At 43.0% G+C, this 25,420-nt stretch overlaps 1 protein-coding gene across 3 annotated transcripts in view; it reads left to right on the forward strand.

Annotated features, from left to right (window-relative positions):
- Nucleotides 1-25,420, forward strand: part of slc36a4 (solute carrier family 36 member 4) — a 162,288-nt gene that overhangs the window by 42,924 nt on the left and 93,944 nt on the right. For 2 of the 3 annotated variants that reach the window (XM_080771439.1, XM_080771440.1), the window contains exons 10-11: nucleotides 3,106-3,275; nucleotides 16,472-16,641. In XM_080771439.1, the coding sequence (XP_080627565.1) occupies nucleotides 3,106-3,275; nucleotides 16,472-16,641 (340 nt within the window). Of the gene's footprint in view, nucleotides 1-3,105; nucleotides 3,276-16,471; nucleotides 16,642-22,441; nucleotides 22,532-25,420 lie in introns of those variants that run through there. The other variant, XM_080771441.1, reaches the window with a different exon arrangement.

The following is a 25,420-nucleotide window of genomic DNA, read 5'->3' on the forward strand; positions in this document are numbered from 1 at the left end:
ATATGGGCACAAAGGGGGGACACACGGACACACACACAGACAGACAGACAGACAGACAGACATGATCTGCTAGGTCTCATAGTAAGTGCTCCATGCATTCGCAATGATAAAGTTGTAAATTAATCCACGCACGCTCGCATGGACGCACGCACGCACAGTGAAGTAAAATGTGCAACTAGCCAGGCTTAGGCTGTGGTGACATTGGAAGAGTTCATTGGAAGGTGGCGATTCAAGAACGGTAGAGGATCAGTCTACTGAGATGTGTGCTTGTTTGAAACGTTGCCTTACTCTGAGGTAACAACTTCAACTTCAATGGATCTTCTTCTGTACTTTTTATAATTTATTACTAAGCCTTCAGTCTGCCTTGTGTCCATTTCCTCGCACTTTTGTGAGTTTGATTTATTTAAGTCTGTCTGAGACTCACAGATGGTGTCGCAGATCGTGCAAACATGGCCTGCTGAAGTGAGGCTAGGAGACGTCGGGAGTAACAAGACATTTTCAGAAAAAAACATGAGTCAGATAGGGTGAACAGTGACAGAGGCGCGACAGAGAACAAATGGCATCTGGTGTTTTTTCTTAAATATGAGCGGCAGCCTTTGACACGTAGGACGAAATTAAGCAGATGGGTTCCCGCGGTCCTTAAAAAGTCTTACAGTTTACTTTCAAAATGGTGCAAGAACCCAATGCCAGCACACATCCTCAAAGTTATGTCTCTATGACTTTGAATTACTTTGAGAATATAGATTAAAAAGACAAGAAAGGTAATGAATATCTTGTCCGTGTTTCCACCAAGGGCCTCATTATAACCTCCATCTCCTCGGTGTGGATAGAGATATAGTTTGTGGATAATAGCAATGGTGTTGATTGCCTCTGCATTGGACCGAAAGGGGCGGCCATCAGAATGTCCTTAGCCAAACATAATTGCAGAGCATTTAGTGGTTGTCGTCCAGGGCTAAATGCTTCTGGAAAAGTGTTGAGTTCATGACTCGTGATGGGGCAGCTCAACTCGGCTCCTTCTTACCATTCACACACAGTGTTACAATGTTACTAGAAGATGTCCGATTCTTGTCACACATTAAAGATTTCACTTTAACCCATTTAGACCTGAGGACGATTCTATACAAATGTCTTTTTTGCGGAAGGCCACTCTTTCTCAAGTCTGCTCGGATGCAGACTTACGTACATGGGACCAAAGCTTGCAGAGCTTTCAGAGAAGTTTGGAAAATTCCATTACTTTAAACAACTTAGTGAATCGGGCCCATACTGTCCAATAAGTGTGGTTGTGGGGATGGTTTGTAGTATGGGTGTCTTTGCCTGGCTGTCCTCTCCTCTCGCACAGACACATAATTACCAGCTGACTAATGAAGACTGTATACGGATGCCTATTATCTCCAAGCTGGAGTCTGAGGTGGAGCAGTGAATAGTGACCTTAGAGTGGCAATCAGACACTAATGCATTGAGATCCGACATTCTACAAATGTCTTCTAAATCATGACAGTTTTCTGAAAAACCTATGTTTCTATGTCAGTGATTCTCAAACATTTTCATGTCAAGGACCCCCAGAATTATATGTATTTGGCCACTGACCCCATCTGAAAATATATTGTTCCAGGGACCCCCCAGAAGCAAAGATTTGAGTTAAAAACGTTCGCTCTGAAAGAATATATATTCAAAGATTTCCACCACATTTTCACAATTTTTCAAACATAGCAGATCTACAAGCTCATAGCGTGGCACTGCTTGTAGATCTGCTGTTTTTCAATAGCTAAAGTATAACATAATGCTTAAATCACCAAAAGGGGTTCCCGCCCTGAATGGGTTAAAACACTTATGGCTTTTATGTGCACCCCAGACAATATTTTGATATTCATTTGATCTTCCTATGTAAAACCATTGTAACTCCAAACTCTATTTTAACCATGCTAGACTCATTTAAAACACACATCCCTGCTTCTAGACTGCCATTCTCACGAAACCAATTAAATACCATGGCATCAAAGTCACAATTTGATAATAAAATGAAATGATCATTTTAAAGATAATAGTTTTCTCTTTCTTGTACAGAGGTTTATTTTGATGTGAAAGATCATTATTATTGTTTTTTAATGCATTTTTAGCTGAAATTCTCATTGCCGCAATGCGGTGACATTCATTTTAGTGGCGCTTTTGTACTGACTATTTTAGATTGGGTAAGATATATGGATTTTAATCAAACTGAGTTCACATTATTAATTATGTTTTGTAAAAATATTAAATGTATTCATTAGAAGAAAACAAATATTCGCTGTGTACAATATTCGCTGACTATTCCTTAGGCAGTTGCTCTTGTAAAATTGCTTTTTTTGTTTATTTAGTCTTTTAGTTAGTTAGTTTTTATCATTATTCTTGTACAGTTGGCTTGGGACTTTCCCAGTGCTATACATTATTCTACTGTTTTCCCTGACTGCTTGGGGGTAATTAATTGCTCCGCTAAAGACACTTGTTGGATAGGAGTTGGTTTGAACGGAGCTGTAGCCTACTCATTCCCATTCCCATCCTCTGCCTGCCAGTCTGGGAATCTGGTGTTTTTGTCACAAATTCCTGTGGTTAATTTCTAAAGGCTCTAAAGGATTATAATGCCACTCTTTGTTTAAGTTTAACTGTGCACACAAGCAATGATTTTGTGTGTGCGCATGCGTTGGGGATCTGGGCTGACAGAGATCCCAAAATAGTTTTAATTGATTGTTACAGTATGCACAGTAATGTGACAGAACAGACATCAGCTGGTTGGGCAAGAAAGGAGATACTTAACACAATTTTTGCTAAGGACGTGTATGCACATCTTTTAGTTGAAAGGAGTAGATTGCACCCGCACACTGTATATTTGCTCAGTACAAGAGTAATTTTCTTTTTAATGCAACGTTTCGGTCCCTCCGGACCTTCTTCAGGCAGAGTAAACTCTGCCATATCTGCTGGCACTCTAGCGCCTGTATTTTGAAATATGCTGGCGCATCCGTTGTATTAAACTATGCTCAAGTGTCGATGTTCTGCATATCCTAACTATATGGCACTGTATACAGTACGTATGAGGCAGATGGAAATGATCTTTGTATATATATTTTTTAGGTTCTTCCTCTGGAGAACCAGATGAGGGATCCCAAGCGGTTTCCCATGGCTCTGAACATCGGGATGGGCATCGTGACCGTCCTATACGTTGCTCTGGCCACGTTGGGCTATCTCCACTTCGGTGGCGACATCAAAGCAAGCATCACGCTAAACCTTCCTCACAACGCATGGTAAGACATCACGCTAAACCTTCCTCACAATGCATGGTAAGACATCACACTAAACCTTCCTCACAATGCATGGTAAGACATCACGCTAAACCTTCCTCACAACGCATGGTAAGACATCACGCTAAACCTTCCTCACAACGCATGGTAAGACATCACACTAAACCTTCCTCACAATAGTAAGTAAGTCAGTACATTTTATTTATAAAGCACCTTTCTAAGCAAAGCTACAAAGTGCTGAACAATTGACAGTAAAAACAAATAGAAGCACAGAAAAAACAGAACAAATACAGTTGTGACAATATAAATGAGCAGAACAAAAACAAAACAAGGCAGAACAAAGACATAGGGCTATAAAATGGCTCAAGAGTCTTTAGGAGTCTCTTAAAACAGTCAACTGATTCAGCATTTTTCAATGCCAGAGGCAAGGCCATTCCATAGGGTAGGAGCTACCACAGCGAAAGCCCGGTCACCCTTAGTTTTCAACTTGGACGCAGGTATTTCTAGCAGACCTTTGCTTTTGCCAGCCCATGTAGAGCTTTAAAAGTATTTTAAAATGAATTCTGGCTTTAATAGGGAGCCAGTGTAGTGCGGCTAATACTGGAGTTGTATGTGCCCTGCAGTTTATGTTTGTGAGGATTCTGGCTGTGGAGTTTTGTCTTAGTTGAAGTCGGGATAGTGATGAGCGGCTAAGAGTGTTAAGACATCACGCTAAACCTTCCTCACAATGCACAGTAAGACACGGTGAGGATACAGTAGATGCATCGTGCTAAACCTGCTATATAGAGTCTGGAACTACAGCTCCAAAGAGCAGAGTAACGGAAGCCGTCTCTGCTGCTCAGACTGGAAAGATATTCGACAAATCACGACACGGTGCTCATGCAATTTACAATTTAGGCATTTAGCAGATCCAGAGCGATTTACATTAAGCAAGAACAAAAAGCATGGCAATACGTACAAAGTAGTTATCATGAATCATACGTAAGCTAAGTACATAACAGTGGAATATGACATGGTGAGGATAGATGAAGGGGCTGGGCAAAAAAACAAACAATTTTTTTTTTTATTCTCTAAAATGTTTCTGTTTCAGGTAACGGGTATTTAGGTTATAGTTCTAAATCTTTAATCATTTAAAGAAACTAGTCCTTACCCGTTCTGAATATATGAACAGCAAATTATGTTCAGTGTGGGGAATTGTTTACAGATGGTCTTGGGAAGTTGGGTTGGGCACCACGCGACCGGGATGGTTTCTTACCCCTCAATGTCGTGAATTTCTAAGCTTGCGCCACGCCTACTCTACAGTGCTCCATAGAGAGCGACTTGAGCAGCAGCTCCGTCAGAAAGCCCACAGCACAGCCCCACACCCAAATGAATCGAATGAATGAATAAGGCGCTTATATCGCTTTTGCTCAGTGGATGGGACATTTACATTAAAAGCTATCGGATGGACGCATGGATAACGGCATGGTTGTGTGCAATCGGAGGGAAAGGTTCCATAATCCATATAGCTTCCATGCTAGCTGCTTCAGACACAGGGGAGGGGAGGGAGATGGCCCGGTCACGGGACTCGAGTGCGAAATATCGCTTATGCAACAATTACCCTAAAAACACAAACACCTCAACTCAATGTCATTGTGAATAACAATTTCGAGCGATTTTTTTTTTTTGGAAGGACACTTTCACCCAGTATGAAGCTAAATGTGGAAGCAGTGTGTGTCACACCAAAAGTGGTGACCTATAGTATCCTGTACCGATCCTCTTGCATCTGGGCTGAGGCACTGCCTGCGAGTTGGGGAGGGGCCTGAGGTGGTGTGGAGCAGATCAGCGAGTTTGGACATTGAAGGGGTTGGAAATATCCCGGTCACTGTGAAGGCCATAGTACTGTAAATATGACATGAATATGAATGCAAAGTAGTGGTTGATGTGTGGACAGGCTAGCTGTTCGTGTTGTGTATGGTGAGATGTGTGCAAACGGTGTGGTTTGGTAGGAGAAGACGGACAAAGGATGCAACACACACACACACACACACACACGCGGCGCCAAATTGTATAGGGCACTCTTTGTTGTGTTGCGGCGGTAGCTAGAGGAAGCATGCCAGTGGTGTAATGGTGAGAACGGTGGCCTGTGATGCAGGTGTCGCTAAGGGGCGGAGGTGTGTGAGGGTGCGAGGTTAATTCACTAATAAATTCATTATTAATGTGTCAAATCGAAAAAAGGGCTTCGTTAAGACCTCCATATTCATATGGTCAATGCCTGTGTGAAAAGGAGTGATTGGTGCAGGCAATGAGGAGATAAGGCGGTGTTTCTGACATTCAGACATTGACTGAATTATAGTATGATGTGTACAGTATATCACATCGCATATTGTAACTGGCTAATCCACATACGGTAAATCGAAAGCGCGCGTTTATTGAATCTCTCATCTCAAAAAGAATTGGCGAGCAGCAGGATGACCTGGACTACTTGTGAGAAAATGTATTCCCATGGGCACTATCTCAATTAAACAAGATGACCTTGTCTATTATTTCAGCCCTTTGTTCTCTCGTTCTCTGTTTCGCGAGTTTGTTAAATTGTTTTGTTTTTACGTCGGCTCGTAAAACCAAGGGTACTGCCGACCGCACACCTCAACTCCCAGAGTGATTGGTTTTGGTTTACCTCTGTTGGGTGACCTCTGTCTTGTTGACCACCGTTTTGGTGGTTCGTAAAAACAGAGAAGGGCTGGGGTGAGCCGTGAGGTGGTGGTTTTCTCTTTTCCCCAGCTTGGTGATGTCAGGTGGTTGTTTTTCGGTGATAGCGGAAGACTGGAGCATGAATAGAGCCTTATGGAATGTGAAATTATGAGTGTGTGACTGTTAAGAACTTAACTATAGTGGTGTATGCACTAATGCACTATGCAGAGACATCGCACAGGGGCAGACACAGTATTGTGCACACTGCCCTGGGAGGAGGGGGAAAAAAGTCGGCCCTATCGTGGTGATTAAACCATCGCACGGTCAGTCCACTCAGTGGTTTCCTGGAAAAAATAAAAATAAAGAAAGTTTATGGCCACCCTGGGCAATTGCATTTTGGTTGACACCCCTTAAATCTCAGGTTATTGTGATCGTAAAATGCCTGGCCGCCGTCCAACTCAAGCACTCACTGTCGAAGTTCTATTGTGTGTGACGAGGACCTGTGTTGTTGTTGTGTTTTGAGACCACCTAGTAGTGTGTCGCGACCGCTGGCATCAGCATTACAGCACATCAACGGCTTCATATTTCACTACAAGTAGTATATAATCAAGGTATATACAGGGTACAAGCAAGTGTGGTAATGTCCACAATACTGGGCTAACAGTAACACAACAATAATACTAAATATGATAAAGAAAGAAAAATGTATTTAAAAAATGTATATATAATTCAATTGCAAGGGGGGGCTTAGTGTCCGTATTTATTTTATAGAATGGGCAATAAGTAGGAGTGTAACGAATCTAACGATACATTTTACATTGTTGACGATACGATACATGGGCGATATTGGTTCATTATGGCGATCCGATACGATTCAATGATTTGACATCGATACAGTAACTATTTAAAATACATTGACATTATTTTAAAATAAGTAATGAAGCCCCTCTTTTTGAACTGAGTGGTGCAACTCACTTACTTATTTCAGACATGCTCTAGTATGTGAAGAGTCTGCCTGTGCTATTAAATCATTTTGAAAAATAAACTATTCTTGAGCTCCAGGCCGCAGTCACACATTGGTGCTCAGCATGCGTCTGTCTGCCCCATACACACCCATTAATGTGAGGGGGGGGAGTGGGGGAAATGAATGGGTGTGTATGGGGCGGACGCATGCTTGCTTGCACACCAATGTGTTGAGTGCGTCCCCAGGCATTGAGACGACGCACAGCGCACTTGTCGACTTGTCCACATCGTCAGTCTATTTCTGTTGTGTTGCCCGTCTACTCAAGCATTTACTGCTACTGGCAGATCCTCTTGGCATAGGCCTAATGGTACAGTACCAGTGGAGTAAATATTGACTGTGCCCAGACAGTGCGGGGGAACCCATGGGGCACCAAAATGAGCCAAAGCGATCCAATTTTCTCTGCCGAAAAACTGCGTGAGTCATCCAGTTGCATGCGGATGTGCCCATGTGGACCTGCTGCTCAGAGCTAAAGTGTTATATAAGTGTTATTTAGCACCAACATTAGGTCAAATCAAACTGATCTGAGTAGCTACATGCTGAAACGCTCTCTTCTGTCCCGCGATACATGTAGGCTATTTGCGAGCTCGCACACGTGTCACTGTGTGGTTTCGGGGGGAGAGATAAACAAAGTATTTTCACCGGGGCCCATCGCCATGATGTTATGACACGGTACAATACAGTACGTACGTACGTACAATTAATACGACGCCGGGATTCTTCTAGTACTCACCAAAGCATTATTTTTTCTCGCCAAAGCACTTTTGAGCAGTGCCTTCCTTCACTCAGATGGTGCAGACAGGACGTCAGGATTTAATTGATGGCCACACCATCGTAACAAAGACTGCATTATCTAAAAGAAAGGCTATTGAAAAACAAATAAAAGCATTCTCTGCTACAGAGTGGTCATTTGTGAGGTCGTGAGCACCTCTTTGAACCCATTTCATCATTCTCCTCTACTCAATATAGTGTCAAACTAAGGATACAATAGCATAAAACATTAGTGACTCAGGGGTAGAGTGGCCGGTACCACAAGGTTCCCAGTTCGATTCTGGGCTCCCCCCCCCCCCCCCCCCAGAGTTAGTGTCAAAGTGTCCTTGAGCAAGACTCTGCACTCCTAATTGCTCCTGATGTGCAGGTTGGTGCCTTGCATGGTTTCCCCCGCCATCGCTGTATGAAGGGGTGAATGGTAATGCATGGTAATGCACAATCTACAGTATGTAAAGCACCTTGGATAAAAGCGTTATATAAATGCACCATTTACCATTGAACTAAAGTATTATTATCTAAGGACAACATGAATGTATGCACTGTGTAGGCAGATAGACGTCCCATCGGTGTGCTACACGTGCACAAATGGACTCCAGGGGTAGGCCCCGACAAGCCTATTATTATCTAAGGACAACATGAATGTATGCACTGTGTAGGCAGATAGATGTCCCATCGGTGTGCTACAGGGGAACAAATGGACTCCAGGGGTAGGCCCCGACAAGCCTACGGCTTCTCCCTAACCCTTTTTCGCATCGGACAGGACATGAGGACACATGAGGACACTAAAAAAAAAAAAAAAAAAAACTATGTGTGCTATGTGCTATGAACTGAAAGTTGGCACAGTGGCACTGTCTTGCTCCAATGCTCTTTGTGTAGCGTTCGTTTGTTCAACCTACAACAAAGTTTGATTGTACCGTAATCTCTCAAGAACAGATTATGAGCTGCTCTACCGAATCTGTCAGCAGAGCCATTCAGAACGTGTATATACACTTTGTTGATATGAAAACGCAGGTGCACCACAGGAAGTGGAGGGCTGAGGGTGTGCCAAACGGGCCAATATCCTGTTCCACATTCTATTGGGCACCTCCTCCCAGACATGGATATAATAAAAAAAATAGACGTCTCATTGGCCGCTGCAGTTCATTGGAGCAAAAGGGGGTGGAAGGTGACAAGCCTCTGCTCATGCTTCCGCTATGCTTCGCAAGGAATCTTTTGCCCCCTCTCGAGAACACACGCCCCAGTGCCGGAAGAGCGTGTCGTTTTTAGTTTTTTGCCATTTTGAGTTTAATGAGGCCTACAACTACTGTCAAATGTCCTTGATTTTTTTGTTGTTGCTATAACTCTAATTAGGTTTCATTGTGTGCATGCAGTCCATGCACTTAACATTACTGTTTGAAAGCACAGCACACTGCACTTCATAGACTCCCAGGCAACGTTTTACAGAGCCCATTTAATCTGCTCTCTGACAAGTATAGAGAGGCTTAAGGAATAAGTTTTGAGTGCGTTTGTGCTGAGGTGACAATGGCTACCGCATGCAGGCCCCGCGGTATAAGGAATTAGCTGCGGCGTGCCTGCCGACCACGGAGTGCCAACATGGACTCTATTGGGAGATGATTAATGGAGGTTATCAGACCGCAGTGACCCGGGGAAAAAGGAAAACGCACAAAAAGGATTTTTTCCTACTACACAATGACAACAATGGCAAGTCAACAGACAGGTCCCCATTAGGCCAATCAGTGGTGCTGGAAGGGGGGGGGGGTGACTTTAAAAAAAAGAAAAAGTCTTCTTAATGTAGCCTACACACACACATGTCTATTATAACTAATGTATTTAACTTTGGGGATTAAAGTAGACGCTAAAATAACCAATTATTATGCCATTTTACGCCAAAACCCCCCAAAGCTTTGCACATGCTTCCCCAGAACATAAGCCCATGCTATATAGACATCTTCCAGCGCCCCTGAGGCCAATGGGGAGAGTGATGAGGCTACCTACTGTCAGAAGGGAACCAATAGGGAGAGTGATGAGGCTACCTACTGTCAGAAGGGAACCAATAGGGAGAGTGATGAGGCTAATACTGTCAGAAAAGAACACATGTCTATGCATAAAGAGGACAGTGTAATGACATGTCTATGCATAAAGAGGACAGTGTAATGACATGTCTATGCATAAAGAGGACAGTGTAATGACATGTCTATGCATAAAGAGGACAGTGTAATGACATGTCTATGCATAAAGAGGGCAGTGCAGTGTAATGACATGTCTATGCATAAAGAGGGCAGTGTAATGACATGTCTATGCATAAAGAGGACAGTGTAATGACATGTCTATGCATAAAGAGGACAGTGTAATGACATGTCTATGCATAAAGAGGGCAGTGTAATGACATGTCTATGCATAAAGAGGACAGTGTAATGACATGTCTATGCATAAAGAGGGCAGTGTAATGACATGTCTAGGCATAAAGAGGGCAGTGTAATGACATGTCTAGGCATAAAGAGGACAGTGTAATGACATGTCTATGCATAAAGACGACAGTGTAATGACATGTCTATGCATAAAGAGGGCAGTGTAATGACATGTCTATGCATAAAGAGGACAGTGCAGTGTAATGACATGTCTATGCATAAAGAGGGCAGTGTAATGACATGTCTATGCATAAAGAGGGCAGTGTAATGACATGTCTATGCATAAAGAGGGCAGTGTAATGACATGTCTATGCATAAAGAGGGCAGTGTAATGACATGTCTATGCATAAAGAGGGCAGTGTAATGACATGTCTATGCATAAAGAGGGCAGTGCAGTGTAATGTCTATGCATAAAGAGGACAGTGTAATGACATGTCTATGCATAAAGAGGACAGTGTAATGACATGTCTATGCACAAAGAGGACAGTGTAATGACATGTCTATGCATAAAGAGGGCAGTGTAATGACATGTCTATGCATAAAGAGGGCAGTGTAATGACATGTCTATGCATAAAGAGGGCAGTGTAATGACATGTCTATGCATAAAGAGGGCAGTGTAATGACATGTCTATGCATAAAGAGGGCAGTGCAGTGTAATGACATGTCTATGCATAAAGAGGGCAGTGTAATGACATGTCTATGCATAAAGAGGACAGTGTAATGACATGTCTATGCATAAAGAGGACAGTGTAATGACATGTCTATGCATAAAGAGGGCAGTGTAATGACATGTCTATGCATAAAGAGGGCAGTGTAATGACATGTCTATGCATAAAGAGGGCAGTGTAATGACATGTCTATGCATAAAGAGGGCAGTGTAATGACATGTCTATGCATAAAGAGGGCAGTGTAATGACATGTCTATGCATAAAGAGGACAGTGTAATGACATGTCTATGCATAAAGAGGGCAGTGCAGTGGTGAAAAAAGTATACTTAAATGTTTCACTTAATTATTTTTCTGCCATCTATGAACATATTCCGACTCCCTAGGCTAGGGAGTCGGAATTAGCGCACACTGTTAGTGTGCGCTAATTCCGACTCCTAATAGTCACTCCTAATAGAGTGATGCTAACGATCACTCCTAATAACAACAGCCCCCACCTCCCTGATAACCCTGAAATGAAAACGGAGGCTCGTACAATGGGACTTAATGGCTTAATAAAAGAGTACAAAGTGCAAAAGTATTAGCATCAAAGTGTACTTAAAGTACCAAAAGTAAAAGTACTCGTTATGCAGAAATGTCTAATTTCAAGTTTTCATAATATGTATAGCATGCTCACAATGCGTCACATCATGACACACTGTGAGCTTGTAGATCTGCTGTTTTCAAGGGCTGAAATGTATACCGCGCAGAAGTGGTGAGTGTATGTTTTGTCTTAACCCATTCTGACCGGGAACCCATTTTGGTGTTTAGCATCATGTCATGCTTTAGCTATTGAAAAATAGCAGATCTACAAGCTCATAGCGCGCCACCGAGTGGCGCGCTACGAGCTTGTAGGTCTGCTATTTTTGAAAAATCGAAGAGCGACTGACATTTTTAGAATCTGATCTCAGGTCAGAATGGGTTCATCAGACCAGTGTGTGTCCAGTGGAAACCTCGTATATGAATCTGATCTCAGGTCAGAATGGGTTAAGAATGGATGGGGGTGTCCCTGGAACAACATATTTTCAGATGGGAGTCGGTGGCCAATTTCATATAATTTTTGGGCTCCTCGACATTCAACAGTTTGAAAACCACTGTCATAATATAGAAAAGTAGGTTTTTCAGAAAACTGTCATGATTTAGAAGACATTTTGTAGAATCTGGTCTCTGGTCTAAATGGGTTACGCTATATAACTATAGAAGAGAGTTGAGAGGGTAGATAATTCATCTATAGCTGCATGTCACTGCATGAACCTTTTGGTTTGCATGCATGCACGTAGTTAATACAATTTAGGCATTTAGCAGACGCTCTTAATCACACAAAAACACACACACGTCGCACGCACACATACACACACACACAAAAAAAAATAGGAGAACTTAAAAAGAAACCTAAAGTACGTAATTTATTCCAATTGTTATTGCTATTTATGAGCTGCGTTCGCTTCCCGCGTTCGTGTGTCTTACTTGTAGTTACTGTATATAGGAAAAGGCCTCCATAAGATCCACGCACAGCGTTTCCACATGCTATTGGGTCAAATCAAATGGCCCCTCCCCCTATGCAGCAACATACACAGTTGATTTATGGCCCTCTGTGGATTAAAGTGGAGCAGAGAAGAGACTAGGGGTGAAATCAGGTCTACAGGGTCCAAAAAATTTCTTCCAACCTAAAAAACAAACTTGGTATATATCCACAAAGTCATGGGCTGACTGGTCTCTTTCCAGCTGCATGTTCTTGAAAAAAATGAAAAGGAAATTGAAAAAGAAATTGAAATTTGCAGTCACCTTGATGGAGCTATAAATATTCAATAGGAGTTGGAACGACTTGAGTGTGGAGGTAGGTTATGAAGACAGTGACTTATCGGTGCTTAACCCATTCTGACCTGAGATCAGATTCTAAAAATGTCTTTGATTTTTCAAAAATAGCAGACCTGCAAGCTCGTAGCGCGCCACTCGGTGGCGCGCTATGAGCTTGTAGATCTGCTATTTTTCAATAGCTAAAGCACGACATGATGCTAACACCAAAATGGATTCCCGCCCAAAATGGTTTAACCCCAGCATGCCTATTCTGTTGGGGGGGGGGCATACATTGGCCAATTATTATTTTTTGCAGACCGACAACATGCTTCACAGCACGTTGCACCAGGCTCTCGCTCTGTGTGTGTGTGTGTGTGTGCACACGCGCGTTTAGGAGGAGAATTACGGGCAATGTGTACATAAGTAGCTTTTAGCAAGGCTATTTAAACAGACTAAATAACCAGATATATCTATCGCAGTTAAACGTAAGTTAACAAAGGTACTGTTTGCTTGTTTTGTTTTAGCTAAACGGGTCTATTTACTGTACATTGCATTTAGGTCCATTGTCCATTTATGTAATTGTCCAATATGCATCGCCCCAAGTAAAGGTGGTCCAACAACCACATCTTCAGCAATTCCATGACTCCCCTCTCTCTGCCCCATACCGTTTCCTGTCTCTACACATTTATAATAAAACTAAAGCAGACGTGGGAAACTTTGACGATGGAGAGGGCCACTATATTTCCACATTCACTCCAGAGGGCCACATTGCATATTATTGTTGAATTTGTTGTAGCAAAAACAGCCGATCTACAAGCTCGAAAAGCGTCGCACTGCGATGCGTTTTGACTTGGAGCTTGTATTTTTCTCTATTTCTCTATTTGCATTGAAATCCTGAATTATTTTTTGCTCTACTCGTTGTATTGGGCTGTATTGACGGTAATAGAATGGCGCCTATAGGTACCGGTATATTGCTGGCTCCCTGCGGTCATTTCAAATGGCCAGCAGGAGGCGCTGAAAGTGTTTTAAGATACAAAATTTAGACTTGAGTAATTAAAGCGGGTCATGTTTGGAATTGTAGCAGCTGAAATCAATATTCTGATATTAACCTGCGGGCCGCATTCATTGAAGGTGGGGGCCGCCAGTTGCGCATGTATGTACTAAAGCATAGACTGCCAAAAAGCCATGCAAAACAAATGTACACAAATGACACAAAACATTAATAATGCTTAAAAGTGACAAATAAAATAAATTGATATGCAAATTTATGTTGGCTCACAGCAATTCAATAGTGTGAATCCAGCTGCTCCACCATCTCTCAGTTGCCAGTGTTGGTGTGAAATGTCATCATGCATGTTTGCACTGATGTGTGTTTTTGATTGAGCGTGGAATCGCGTGTGCATGCATGGCAATGTCATTCGACGCACAACCGACTGCGTTTATCAAACACGGTAAATGAAATCTGCAACGGCATCCATCACCTGGTAAAAAGTCCTCCCCTTAGACTAATTACATTTGCACCAGCTGATTAATTGAATTAGGGCCCAAATGGCTTTGGCAATTAAAGTGTCGTTCTCACAACTGTTCACCCCAATGCTACTTTACTCTGACTCTGTTAATGCTTTGGCACAGCGCTGCAACGCGTTGTGACTGTGAGCTTTTTTCAGCACGCAACAAGCATAAACAAATCTTGTCTTTTTGAGGGGCTAGCCCCTCTATGTTGAGGGTTTGTGTAAACACAAACATTAAAGAACCATGATCCATGAATAAGAAACGTGAGTACTTTTTCCATCACTGTCAATACACACATGTCACACACGCAGTCACACAGACTAATGGCCAGGTGCCATGCGTCACTGCATTGGGCATGTGCATGGTGCATGTATGTGTTGACCAGGGACGTGCGTGACTGCAGTGGGCATGTGCATGGTGCATGTATGTGTTGACCAGGGACATGCTGCAGAGAGTGTTACAGAGGCAGAGGCTGAAATTCCGTAAGAGGGCACTTTTGGAAGAAAATAGCCGATCTACAAGCTCTCAACGCGTCGCAGCGTGACGCGTTGACCTTGCTATTTTCCCGGTGCGAACGCGCACTCGTTGGCTACTGGAGATGCGACGATGACATGGATTACTAAACAAAATGCTGTGTTCAAGATCAGGAGAGCTCAGAAAAAAGCAATTCTCGGGTATGGCATGGAAAGGAGCGGAGGGCATTTACATTTCTTTCACCATAGTAAATGCTGCATTCATGGTACGGAGAGGGCAGTTGTTTCACAGACGGGGGGCCGGAGCCCCCTTTGATGTCTGTGTGTGTGCACGTGCCTGGTGTTGACCTCTTGGTATTGTGCTGCATGTGTTCAAAGTCAGGCCACTCTGCTGTATGTGAAGAAAGGCCAATCTGTGTACTCGCTGCACCTTTTTAAAGCTCATTTCTTTTAACCCCACCTTCCACAATGACAGCAGCAACGTCCGCCGGCATTACGGAAATGGATTGGCCTTTCCTCATACACGCGACCCATTTAGCCATCACACACAAGTCTATCCATCAGCGCTTTTGTTTTGCTCTATTGTGGACGCTGCCCCACAGAGACAGAGAGGGAGAGAGAGAGAGAGAGGAGGGAGAAAGAGGGAGAGGGTGTTTTGTACAGTAATCGGCATTTTGGAAATGCAATGATTTTACCTGTGTGTTTAATTGTGCAGAAAGCAAGTCTCATGACCTTGCCTTGACATCAACCACTCTCTTATAAGTAGTAAGTTGAGGGTCACGTTTCAGCAGGTATAAACATCCATACAAAATAGTGTACTTCACATCCCCGAGTAACATAGTTCATGTATTTAATCTTAAGCAGTGAAACAATGAGTCTGGGTCTCCCCATGGCTGTGTCTCATTTTTGACCTGTGGGTTGTTTGCTGAGCCATATTCTTTTTAGCTATTATTTGCGGCTCGCTGGAACCGGGCTGGCACCCTGGCCACGACTTGTCTATTTGTCTATTTCCGTTAAAAGTTTTGCTGTACAACCTAATTGTTATTTAGTTATGTAGTAATACAATCGGTACAGTAAACACAGATGGTTAGTTCATTATTAGTTCTTATGACTCTCAAAAAAATATAAGTGGCCACACACTCCTTTGCTTCTTTTGAGTCTTTCTGAGATTCTGAATTCTGAAATAATGAAAAGCTGTATGTATTCATTTATTTATTTTGCTGATGATGATTAAACTGTGTATTTGTACAATAATGTATTTTATTTGACAGCCTCGCTGCCCTGGTATTTGGCCTTTGTGTGCGAACTACAAATGTCACAATGAAGATTAATGACCTGATGTGCATTAACACATTTTGGGCGGGAACCCCTTTTGGTGTTAGCATCATGTTATGCTTTAGCTATTGAAAAGCAGATCTACAAGCTCATAGCGCGCCACCGAGTGGCGCGCTACAAGCTTGTAGGTCTGCAATTTATTTTAAATCGAATAACGACTGACATAGACACACATTTTTCAGAAAACTGTCGGGATGTAGAAGACATTTTTAGAATCTGATCCAACGTCAGAATGGGTTAACAGTAGGCGAGCAATATGCCCTCTGTCTGTCCGTGTGTGTGTGTGTCTCTCTCTCCCTCGCTCACTCTCACATGTCTCTCCCTCTGTCTGTCTGTGTGTGTGTCTCTCCCTCGCTCACTCTCACATGTCTCTCCCTCTGTCTGTCTGTGTGTGTGTCTCTCCCTCGCTCACTCTCACATGTCTCTCCCTCTGTCTGTCTGTGTGTGTGTCTCTCCCTCACTCACTCTCACATGTCTCTCTCTCCGTCTCTCTCCCTGTGGTCTGCAGGACCAACCAGCTGGTGAAGATCCTCTACTCCTTCGGGATCTTCGTCAGCTTCGCCATCCAGTTCTTCGTCCCGGCGGAGATCCTGGTGCCGCCCCTCAGGGCTCGACTCCGGGACCGCTGGAAGGGTCAAGGCGAGATGCTGCTGCGCGCTCTCCTGGTCTGCGTCACCTGTGAGTACACTTCCTTCCTGCTACAGTAGAATGTGTGTCTTATTAGAGCCAAGCTTCCCAGAGCGGCTGGCCAATGTTGAATCCGCCCCCGGGGACGCCGGGGTTCCACTGCAGCCACCATCGGACGTCGCGTCAGCGTCAACGCAGGGAATGTTCAACTTTTTTATCATCAAGGTTCTTTATTATTTGTCTCCCGAGGAAGACATTTGTCTTAGACAAAGAGCCCGCATGCAAGCGTAGCCCTTATGCCCATGTCGCCGCAGAGCAGCGCCAATACATCTTTCTTGCATCTAAAGAAAGAAGTGATCTTGGTCTTTAGATCAAGGGTACTCCACTGCCGATGTTGTGTTGCGTTTGATGGCTGTAGTTCGCAACCGAACGCAACGCCGTTGGTGGAGCTTTGGCTCTAGACCACTGACTCCTGATTATATTGTCAAAATGTTTTTGAAGGAGTTTGACAAGTCTACGTCGGGCTCTACGGTCTGTTTGTTTGGATTTCTCTCTGACTTTCTGTCCGTGTAATTATCCGAGTATCTACGAGGACGATGCATTTTGGTCAAACGGGCTGGTAAACAAGCTCGTTGTCCTGACTGTGACTCTCTGTTTTGCTATCAGAAGTGAAGTTTTCTGTTTATGTTTTCTGCGCCTGTTGTCTGAAGGAACAAACTGTGAAGTGGTGTCTGTCTGCCGCCCTTTCCCTTAATCATCTCTGTGTAACTCATATCTTTCAAAGGCACTTAGTTGGCGAGGTTGAGTGAATCTTTTTTTTAAACACACACCGTGCCAGACAGCACTTTAAAGCCTAGTCTTCATCATCATTTATCTGTGAACATAGACATCACTACCTCTTCTCTTTATCGCCCTCTTCATACTGCGATGATGGAAATGTTTGAACTCATTGCCTGCCACAGTTCAATCATCACATATGAGCCCTTGCCAGCGTTTTCGAGTGTTTTAGCCATAGGCGGCTATTAGACGGCTGTCTGTCTAAAAAGGGGTAATAACTGGTCTAGCACTGAGAAAACTGTTACGACTTTCTTCGTCTTTTTTTTCTTTCCAAACTTGACTACGGTAGCGGTGGTCTCAAAAACATAAAGGAAACTGTGACAGAAAAAGACTCACTCACCGTATAGAAAATAGAAGTCAGTGCTATATGATTTTCACAGACAAATAACTTGCTCGTAAAGAGCTCCAAAACTATATTGTTTTCAAAAACAATATATTGTTTTGGAGGTTTAAGGAGTTTTACTTCTATTTTCTTATTTTCTATATGGTGAGCGAGTCTTTTTCTGTCAATGTTTCCCTAATAACTGGTCCAAAAATGTTGTTTTTAGCGGTCTAAGCTTAATTTAGACATTGATTAGCAGTTTTTTTTTAAGCGTCTAATAGGAAGGAAGGAATTTTCAAAATATGGATTTTCTTTTAAAAGGGAAAAAAATCGTCTTATCGTCCCTGGCAATCGGTGCATAATTGGATTAATCTCGTCTTAACGTCCCTGGCATTTATTAATGTTGATTGTGGATACTGTTTCTCCCTCTGTTATTTCCTCGTATTTCAGTTTATTTATATAATGCACATTTTGTCCAGTGTACAGCTTATACTGCAGGCCTGGTTGACTAGATTTAGAAGACATTTTGATGCTCTTGCTACTGAAATGGAATGGATTATTCATATGGAGAAATCCCCTTATTTATCTCAGTGGGTGAGAAGGACAGCTTGCCCTGCTGTCTCCTCCAGAGCCATTGACTGCTAACGTGCCCATTGGAAAAGGACGGCTTGGAGAGGGACTTTAACCCATTCTGACCTGAGATCAGATTCATACGAGGTTTCCACTGGACACACACTGGTCTGATTAACGCATTCTGACCTGAGATCAGATTAAAAAAATGTCAGTCGTTCCTCGATTTTTCAAAAATAGCAGACCTACAAGCTCGTAGCGCGCCACTCGGTGGCATGCTATGAGCTTGTAGATCTGCTATTTTTCAATAGCTAAAGCATAACATGATGCTAACACCAAAATGGGTTCCCGTTCAGAATGGGTTAATTCAGTTGCCTGATTATATTAATAATACATTCTATTCACGGAGTGCTATTTAATACATTCTATTCACGGAGCGCTATTAAATGCACTTTGTATGAATTTGCATTAATGCATTTGTGTTGTGCGAACATAAGAGGGGAATGATTCTGAATATATGCATATCTGTTGCACGGAATTAAGGACAACCACACACGTTTGTGTGCAGGAGGTGTTAGGTTAGGTGCTCACACTAACACAGTTGTATAAAGTTTTATAAAGTAACTAAGTGCTTAAGTACTCTTACTTAACCACTTCAGCCCTATACATTTACATCTACAAGACCACAATGTGACGCGACACATTGTGAACTTGTAGATCGGCTATTTTCAAAACATTTTTTATACATTTGAAAACTTGTGAAATGGGACATTCTGCATACTGAGTACTTTCTACTTTTGGTACTTTAAGTACATTATGATGCCAATACTTTTGTCTTTTTACTCTACTAATTCCAGACTTTTACTTAGCAGTAGTTCTACATTGCAGTATTGATACTTTTACGTAACTCTTTGACGGCCCCATCTAGTGGTTGACACACAATGCCATCATAGAGAATCATAATAAAAACCCTTATTGTGACGAGCTACCAGCTGATTTGCTGAACCCTTAGTAAAAATCAACCATTCCCGGGGCACTATGTAGCTACAGTTATAGTGTGTGGGAGTTACGCAAGTACAAAAACCTGTCGCTCGACTCAACTCTTTTGTCTTAACGCCACACACCACACCGGGGCTTTCATTTAAGCCTTTTTATCTGACACTTTGTGAGGGCAGGTTTTCGTTTTCGTTTTGTTTTACACAACTTTAAAAGCTATAATCTGTTAAAGACGTTAAGTCCGCCACCACTACAAAAAGAATAACTCCTCTTCTGAACATCCCTGCTGCTTCCGGAGCTCAAACACGACGCAGAATCAACTGTGAACGAAACCCCATAAGCTTTCATTTAAGGTGTAGGAAAGAATCCATCGCTTTAGAGAGAGGGTGATGGATAGATTCGTGTCAACAGAAGGGAAACGCAGAGGGTCTTGTGTGATTACTTTTTAAAATCGTCTGTTTAAAATCCAATCTTCTTTTGGATAAATTGAATCAGCTACTGAACCGTGGAGCCACCCGGAAACTGATATTATATGAAAATAAATATTAGTTTACCCGGTAAGTCATGTTGTTGCTCATGTGTATCGTTATTTATCCCATTGAGAGCTAAGGACCCGGTTCTACAAATCATGACAGTTTTCTGAAAAATCTATGTTTCCATCTTGGTGATGCTCAAACTATTTCATGTCAAGGACCCCCAAAATGATATGTATTGGATCGCTGACCCCCATCTGAACATAATTGTTCCAGGGACCCCCCAGAAGCAATGATTTGATTTAAAAACGTTCACTTCAAAGATTTGTACACGTTTTCCCCGATAAAAGAAATAGCAGATCTACACAAGCTTGTAGATCTCCTATTTTTCAACAGCTAAAGTATAACACAATGGTTAAAAGAGGTTAAAAGCTAAGGTGACACTGATGCGTTCCAGGTCTCAATGGATTATGAGATTCATGGAGGTGTGGGGGTGTGATGACTGAGCACTCTGCATCTAGTCATTGCACTGCTCATATCCCCCGACTGTCTGTCCATTTATTTATTTATGTATCATTCCATCAATCCTTCTGGTGATCAGATAGAGAGGAGTGGAAATCTTCTAGCCGTGGTGGTGGCATAGCAAATATGTCTGCCATGAGCCAAAATGCATTGGAAAACTGATTAAAAAAAAATATCCTACTGTAGCCATGGCTGCATTAAGAACCAGCTCCGTGGCCTTGTGGTTAGACTCGGAGTGTCCACCCTCATGGGACTGGGAGGTCGGTGGTCGATCCCCCGGCCCGGGTCATATACCAAAGGGTACCATTAAGGGTTGGATTGGGGGTAATTCTGTGCGACATACTAGCGTCATGTCCAAGGGGTGTACTTTTGTACATCATGTCCAGGGGGAGTGCTTAACCCATTCTGACCTGAGATCAGATTCTAAAAAAATCTTCTACATCCTGACAGTTTTCCATTCTGACCTGAGATCAGATTCTAAACATGTTTTCTATGTCAGTCGCTCTTCGATTTTTTTTAAATAGCAGACCTACAAGCTCGTAGCGCGCCACTCGGTGGCGCGCTATGAGCTTGTAGATCTGCTATTTTTCAATAGCTAAAGCATGACATGATGCTAACACCAAAACGGGTTCCCGTTCAGAATGGGTTAATGCTTATACATGGAGCTGCCTCATGCTACAGAAACAGGAGATAGAACCCTGCCCTATGGGCCTCATGGCTCTGCAAGGCTTACCTACTATACTATTTAAGAAAGGTAAATGGACATTAGAGCTCAGTGCAGTGGAGTGTGTTGAGGGGGTATGTGTGGGGGTTATTATGGGGTCATTATGGCGGGTATTATATGGGCTCCTTAGAGGGGTATATGTTGGAGAGCAGACGTCACATAAAATGACCGGGCTAGCGGTAGGCCTGTCTGTCACAATGATGATTACATCCCCTGATCATCACAGTTGTTTGGGGACCCCCCCCCCCCACAACCCCAGTTGTTATGCCGCATTTCCATATAGCTCCGTGAACATAATTAGCTAATAGTACATCCATTAACCCATTCTGCCTATCAGATCTTTGCTATAGGGAGTGGAAATATTCTGTATCGAGGCATATATCAAATCTGTCTGCCATGCATGAGCCAGAGTGCATTGCAAAATGACTACGGTCGAGATAACAAAATAAAAAATAATAATCCTTAGTTTCCCATAATGGAATTTGTGACGGTGAATGTATATTTCTCAGATCTCTTTTCTGTCTAATTCAACACTTAGACAATCCCCACACTCCATCCGTGGAATTGCTTTGCCAGAACTAAAAAAACAATGCATGGATGCAACTGGGACATATCCTCATTGATGTATCCCAAGGTCATCGGGGTTTCGGGTCTCTCGAACATCATTCCCCTCACTCAGGTGACCCATCCGGGGTGATCAAGTCCCGACTTACGTCCCAGTAGCTACCCTCGATCAATTCCATTAGGGCAAGACCAGATCGACACAATCCATTGCAGGGCTCGAAATTAACTTTTTTACTTGGTAGCACTGGTGCTCCCAATTTCAAAATGAAGGAGCACCAGAAAAAAATTAGGAGCACCCACCAAAATCTAAGGAGCACCAATATGTAATCGATTTTTTACATTCATAAAAACAATAATATAACGTGTGGTTTACAAATAACATAAAATGACTAAAGTATAAAAATACATGCCAGAATTTAAAATGTAGTGTCCAGACTTTCTGTCCCTCATCCATCCATCTCTTCAAAGAGGCCGAGGCATCAAACATCTCCAGTTGAGGACCCTCTAGTCTACACTGATTCCGGCCAGTCACATCACCCGTTTTCTTTTTCTTTGTTTTGTGTTTTTCACCTTCATAGCCTATTTAGATCATATAATTAGAATTTCTAATATAAAATAATTTCTATGTAAAACATGGTATTTATAGCTATGCCTACTCACTATGCCTAGTATGCATACCACTTCAGTGCTGGAAAATTACTCTAATGTTATAATTAAGTAAAAGTAGCAATACTGCTGCTATGTAGAAACCAGGTAGAAACACTTACAAGTCTGCTATTCTCTCTCCCTCCCCCTCTCTCATTCCCTCCCTCTCTCTCATTCCCTCTCTCTCTCTCTTGCAAGCGCGTGAGCGCACACACACACAGCCGTTTCCATCGCAACGCGCCACGGCTTCCAGAGCGCCGCCTCCATGGACTTGACCACGGACGCAACTCCAAGATCAGCCTGGGAACTTCCAGCCTCTCCCCCACAGCATACAACCAACGCCAGCGGACCCCCTTATTTCACCGCGGGCGTTATGTTTGCTGAAACCAACCCGGCTGTGATCGAAACCGAGGAACACCCCCCCCTCCCCCACACCCCCAGTCAATCCAGGACTACTGAGGACAATGGCATTGACATGTGCAGGACATGTCCTGACATGCACAGTCAATCCAGGACTACTGAGGACAATGGCATTGACATTCCACCGCCCCTCCCCACTCACACCTCAGCCACGGAAATTCCACCGCCCATCCACATTCACACCTCAGACTATTTCAACACCGACGAAATTAACACAATCGTCGAAACCAACGGCCTTCATCTGTTTCATTTAAATGTGAATAGCCTCAGTCGCAAACTGGCAGAGATCAGACATCTATTTCAAAACGGTAAGGCAAACATCCTGTGTTTTTCTGAAACTAAGCTTGACGAGTCCACTAAGGACCCAGAGATAGAAATAGAAAACTATACTGTCATTAGGAACGACAGAAACAGGCATGGTGGTGGCGTGTGCATGTATATTCACAAAGACACTGAATATGTTACTCGTACTGAATTACAGCATGATGAAATTGAAACTGTGTGGGTTGAATTAATTTTCAAAAATGCTAAATCAGTACTAGTTGGCACCGTCTATAGACCGCCTGATCAGCACGGGTTCTATGATATTCTTGAGGGGTGCTTAGCTGGGGAGGAATCTGTAGAGAAAATCCTGATTGGCGACTGGAATACGGACATGCATCGTAAGGAAGTGCCTGTGTTTAAATCGTTTAGTCGGCTCTGTGATCTGCATGGTTTCAGCCAGCTAATTACCCAACCCACAAGAGTGTGTGATTCTACTCAAACTGTCATTGATCTCATTCTGACCTCGGACAAATCCAGAATCTCCAAGAAAGGGGTTATTGTATGTGGGCTCAGTGATCATTTTATGATTTTCTGTACCCGCAAAATACAGAAACTAAAATTTGACTGTCACAAAACAGTCATATCTAGGGACCTCAAAACCTACTCTAGTGAGGCCTTTAACCTAGAACTGGAGAGACTGGATTGGTCCGATGTGCTCAGGAGCTCACTAGTCGAAGAAGCATGGCTTGGCTTTAAAACCAAATTTACAACAGTACTAAACAACATGGCTCCTCTGAGAACCATCAGGGTCAAAACCCGCTCGGAGCCATGGATGAATTCGGACATACTGACTGCAATGAAAGCCAGAGACAACAAATGCTCTGAACTTCTTAAATGCAAGTCCAAGCTAGCTAAGCGCTTCGACAGTGATCTCCAAACCAAACTGTGCATCCTTAAAACCCAATGTAACAAGCTAAGAAACGGTGTAATTGCCATGACCAAATCAGCCAAAAGTAACTTTATCAATGATAAAGCCGAGGAAATCAAAAACAATCCTCGGGAGCTCTGGAAGCTACTAAACAACCAACTAGGCTGTGGTCAGAAACTTAAAACCAGGTTTACTAACATAAACATCAAATCAAATAACACCCTCATCACTGACAAGGTTGATGTAGCCAATCACTTGAACATCTTCTTTACAAACATTGCAACAATGCTGGTTAACAAACTGCCCTCCCACTCTGGGCGTTTTGGTGTAGAGCACATCAAAGGCTTCTACAAAAACCTAGGTGTTTGTAAAGATGATTTTAAAATGACAATGGTAACAACTGAGGAGGTACTTAAGAAACTGAGTGCCCTCCAACCCCACAAGGCCACTGGCCATGACAATATTCCCTCCAAATTTCTCAGAGACTCAGCCATTTCCATAGCTCCAGTCATCACCCACATAGTTAACCTCTCCATCAAACAAGGACAGGTCCCCAGAGATTTTAAACTGGCCAAAGTAACCCCCCTGTACAAAAAAGGGAGCAAATTAGAACCCGGCAACTACCGCCCTATTTCTATTCTAAGCTCCATCTCGAAAGTGATGGAAAAAATAGTCTATGAACAGGTTGAAAAGTATCTTGCCACTAATAAATTGTTGTACGAGTTCCAATCTGGTTTCAGAACATCCCACTCCACTGACACATGCCTTCTCTATTTGAGCGACCACATCAAACACGAGGTGGATGCTGGAAAATACTGCGGCATGGTCATGCTGGACCTCCAAAAGGCTTTTGACACCGTGAACCACTCCATACTGGTTAACAAGCTTAAAGCTATTGGTTTTGATAGCACATCAGTGAGCTGGATGCAATCCTACCTGGAGGGGAGAGAACAGATGGTGGAAGTGAACGGAACACTGTCCCCCCCCCTCCCAGTGAGCTGTGGCGTCCCACAAGGAAGCATACTAGGGCCTTTACTGTTCCTAATATATGTAAACGACATGACTTCAGCTTGTGACTGCAACTTGTTCCTGTTCGCAGACGACTCAGCACTGCTGGTCTCGGACAGGAACAAACTGCAGGTTGAAAAGACCCTCAGCTCTGAACTCGGTAGAATCTGCACCTGGCTCGCTGATAACAAACTATCCTTACACCTGGGAAAAACTGAATCCATTCTCTTCGGATCAAATAGTAATCTCAAAAAGGCAGATGGCTTCTTGGTTAGAGTTGGTGATGATATTATCACACGGAAGGATCAAATTACCTACCTAGGTTCCATCCTGGAGGCCAATCTTTCCGGTGATAAGATGGCCACCAACGTAATCAAAAAAGTCAATCAAAGAACAAGATTCCTCTACAGGATCTCCTCACTGGTCGACAAAAACACCTTGAAGACCTTAACAGGAGCCCTTGTACAAGGTTTCTTTGACTATGCATCCACCTCCTGGTACCACAGCACCTCAAAGGCCCTTAAAACAAGGCTCCAGACCTCCCAAAACAAACTGGT

This window comes from Protomyctophum bolini (genome assembly GCF_963924005.1).
Source record: "Protomyctophum bolini genome assembly, chromosome: 9".
In the NCBI taxonomy this organism is placed as follows: Eukaryota; Metazoa; Chordata; class Actinopteri; order Myctophiformes; family Myctophidae; genus Protomyctophum; species Protomyctophum bolini.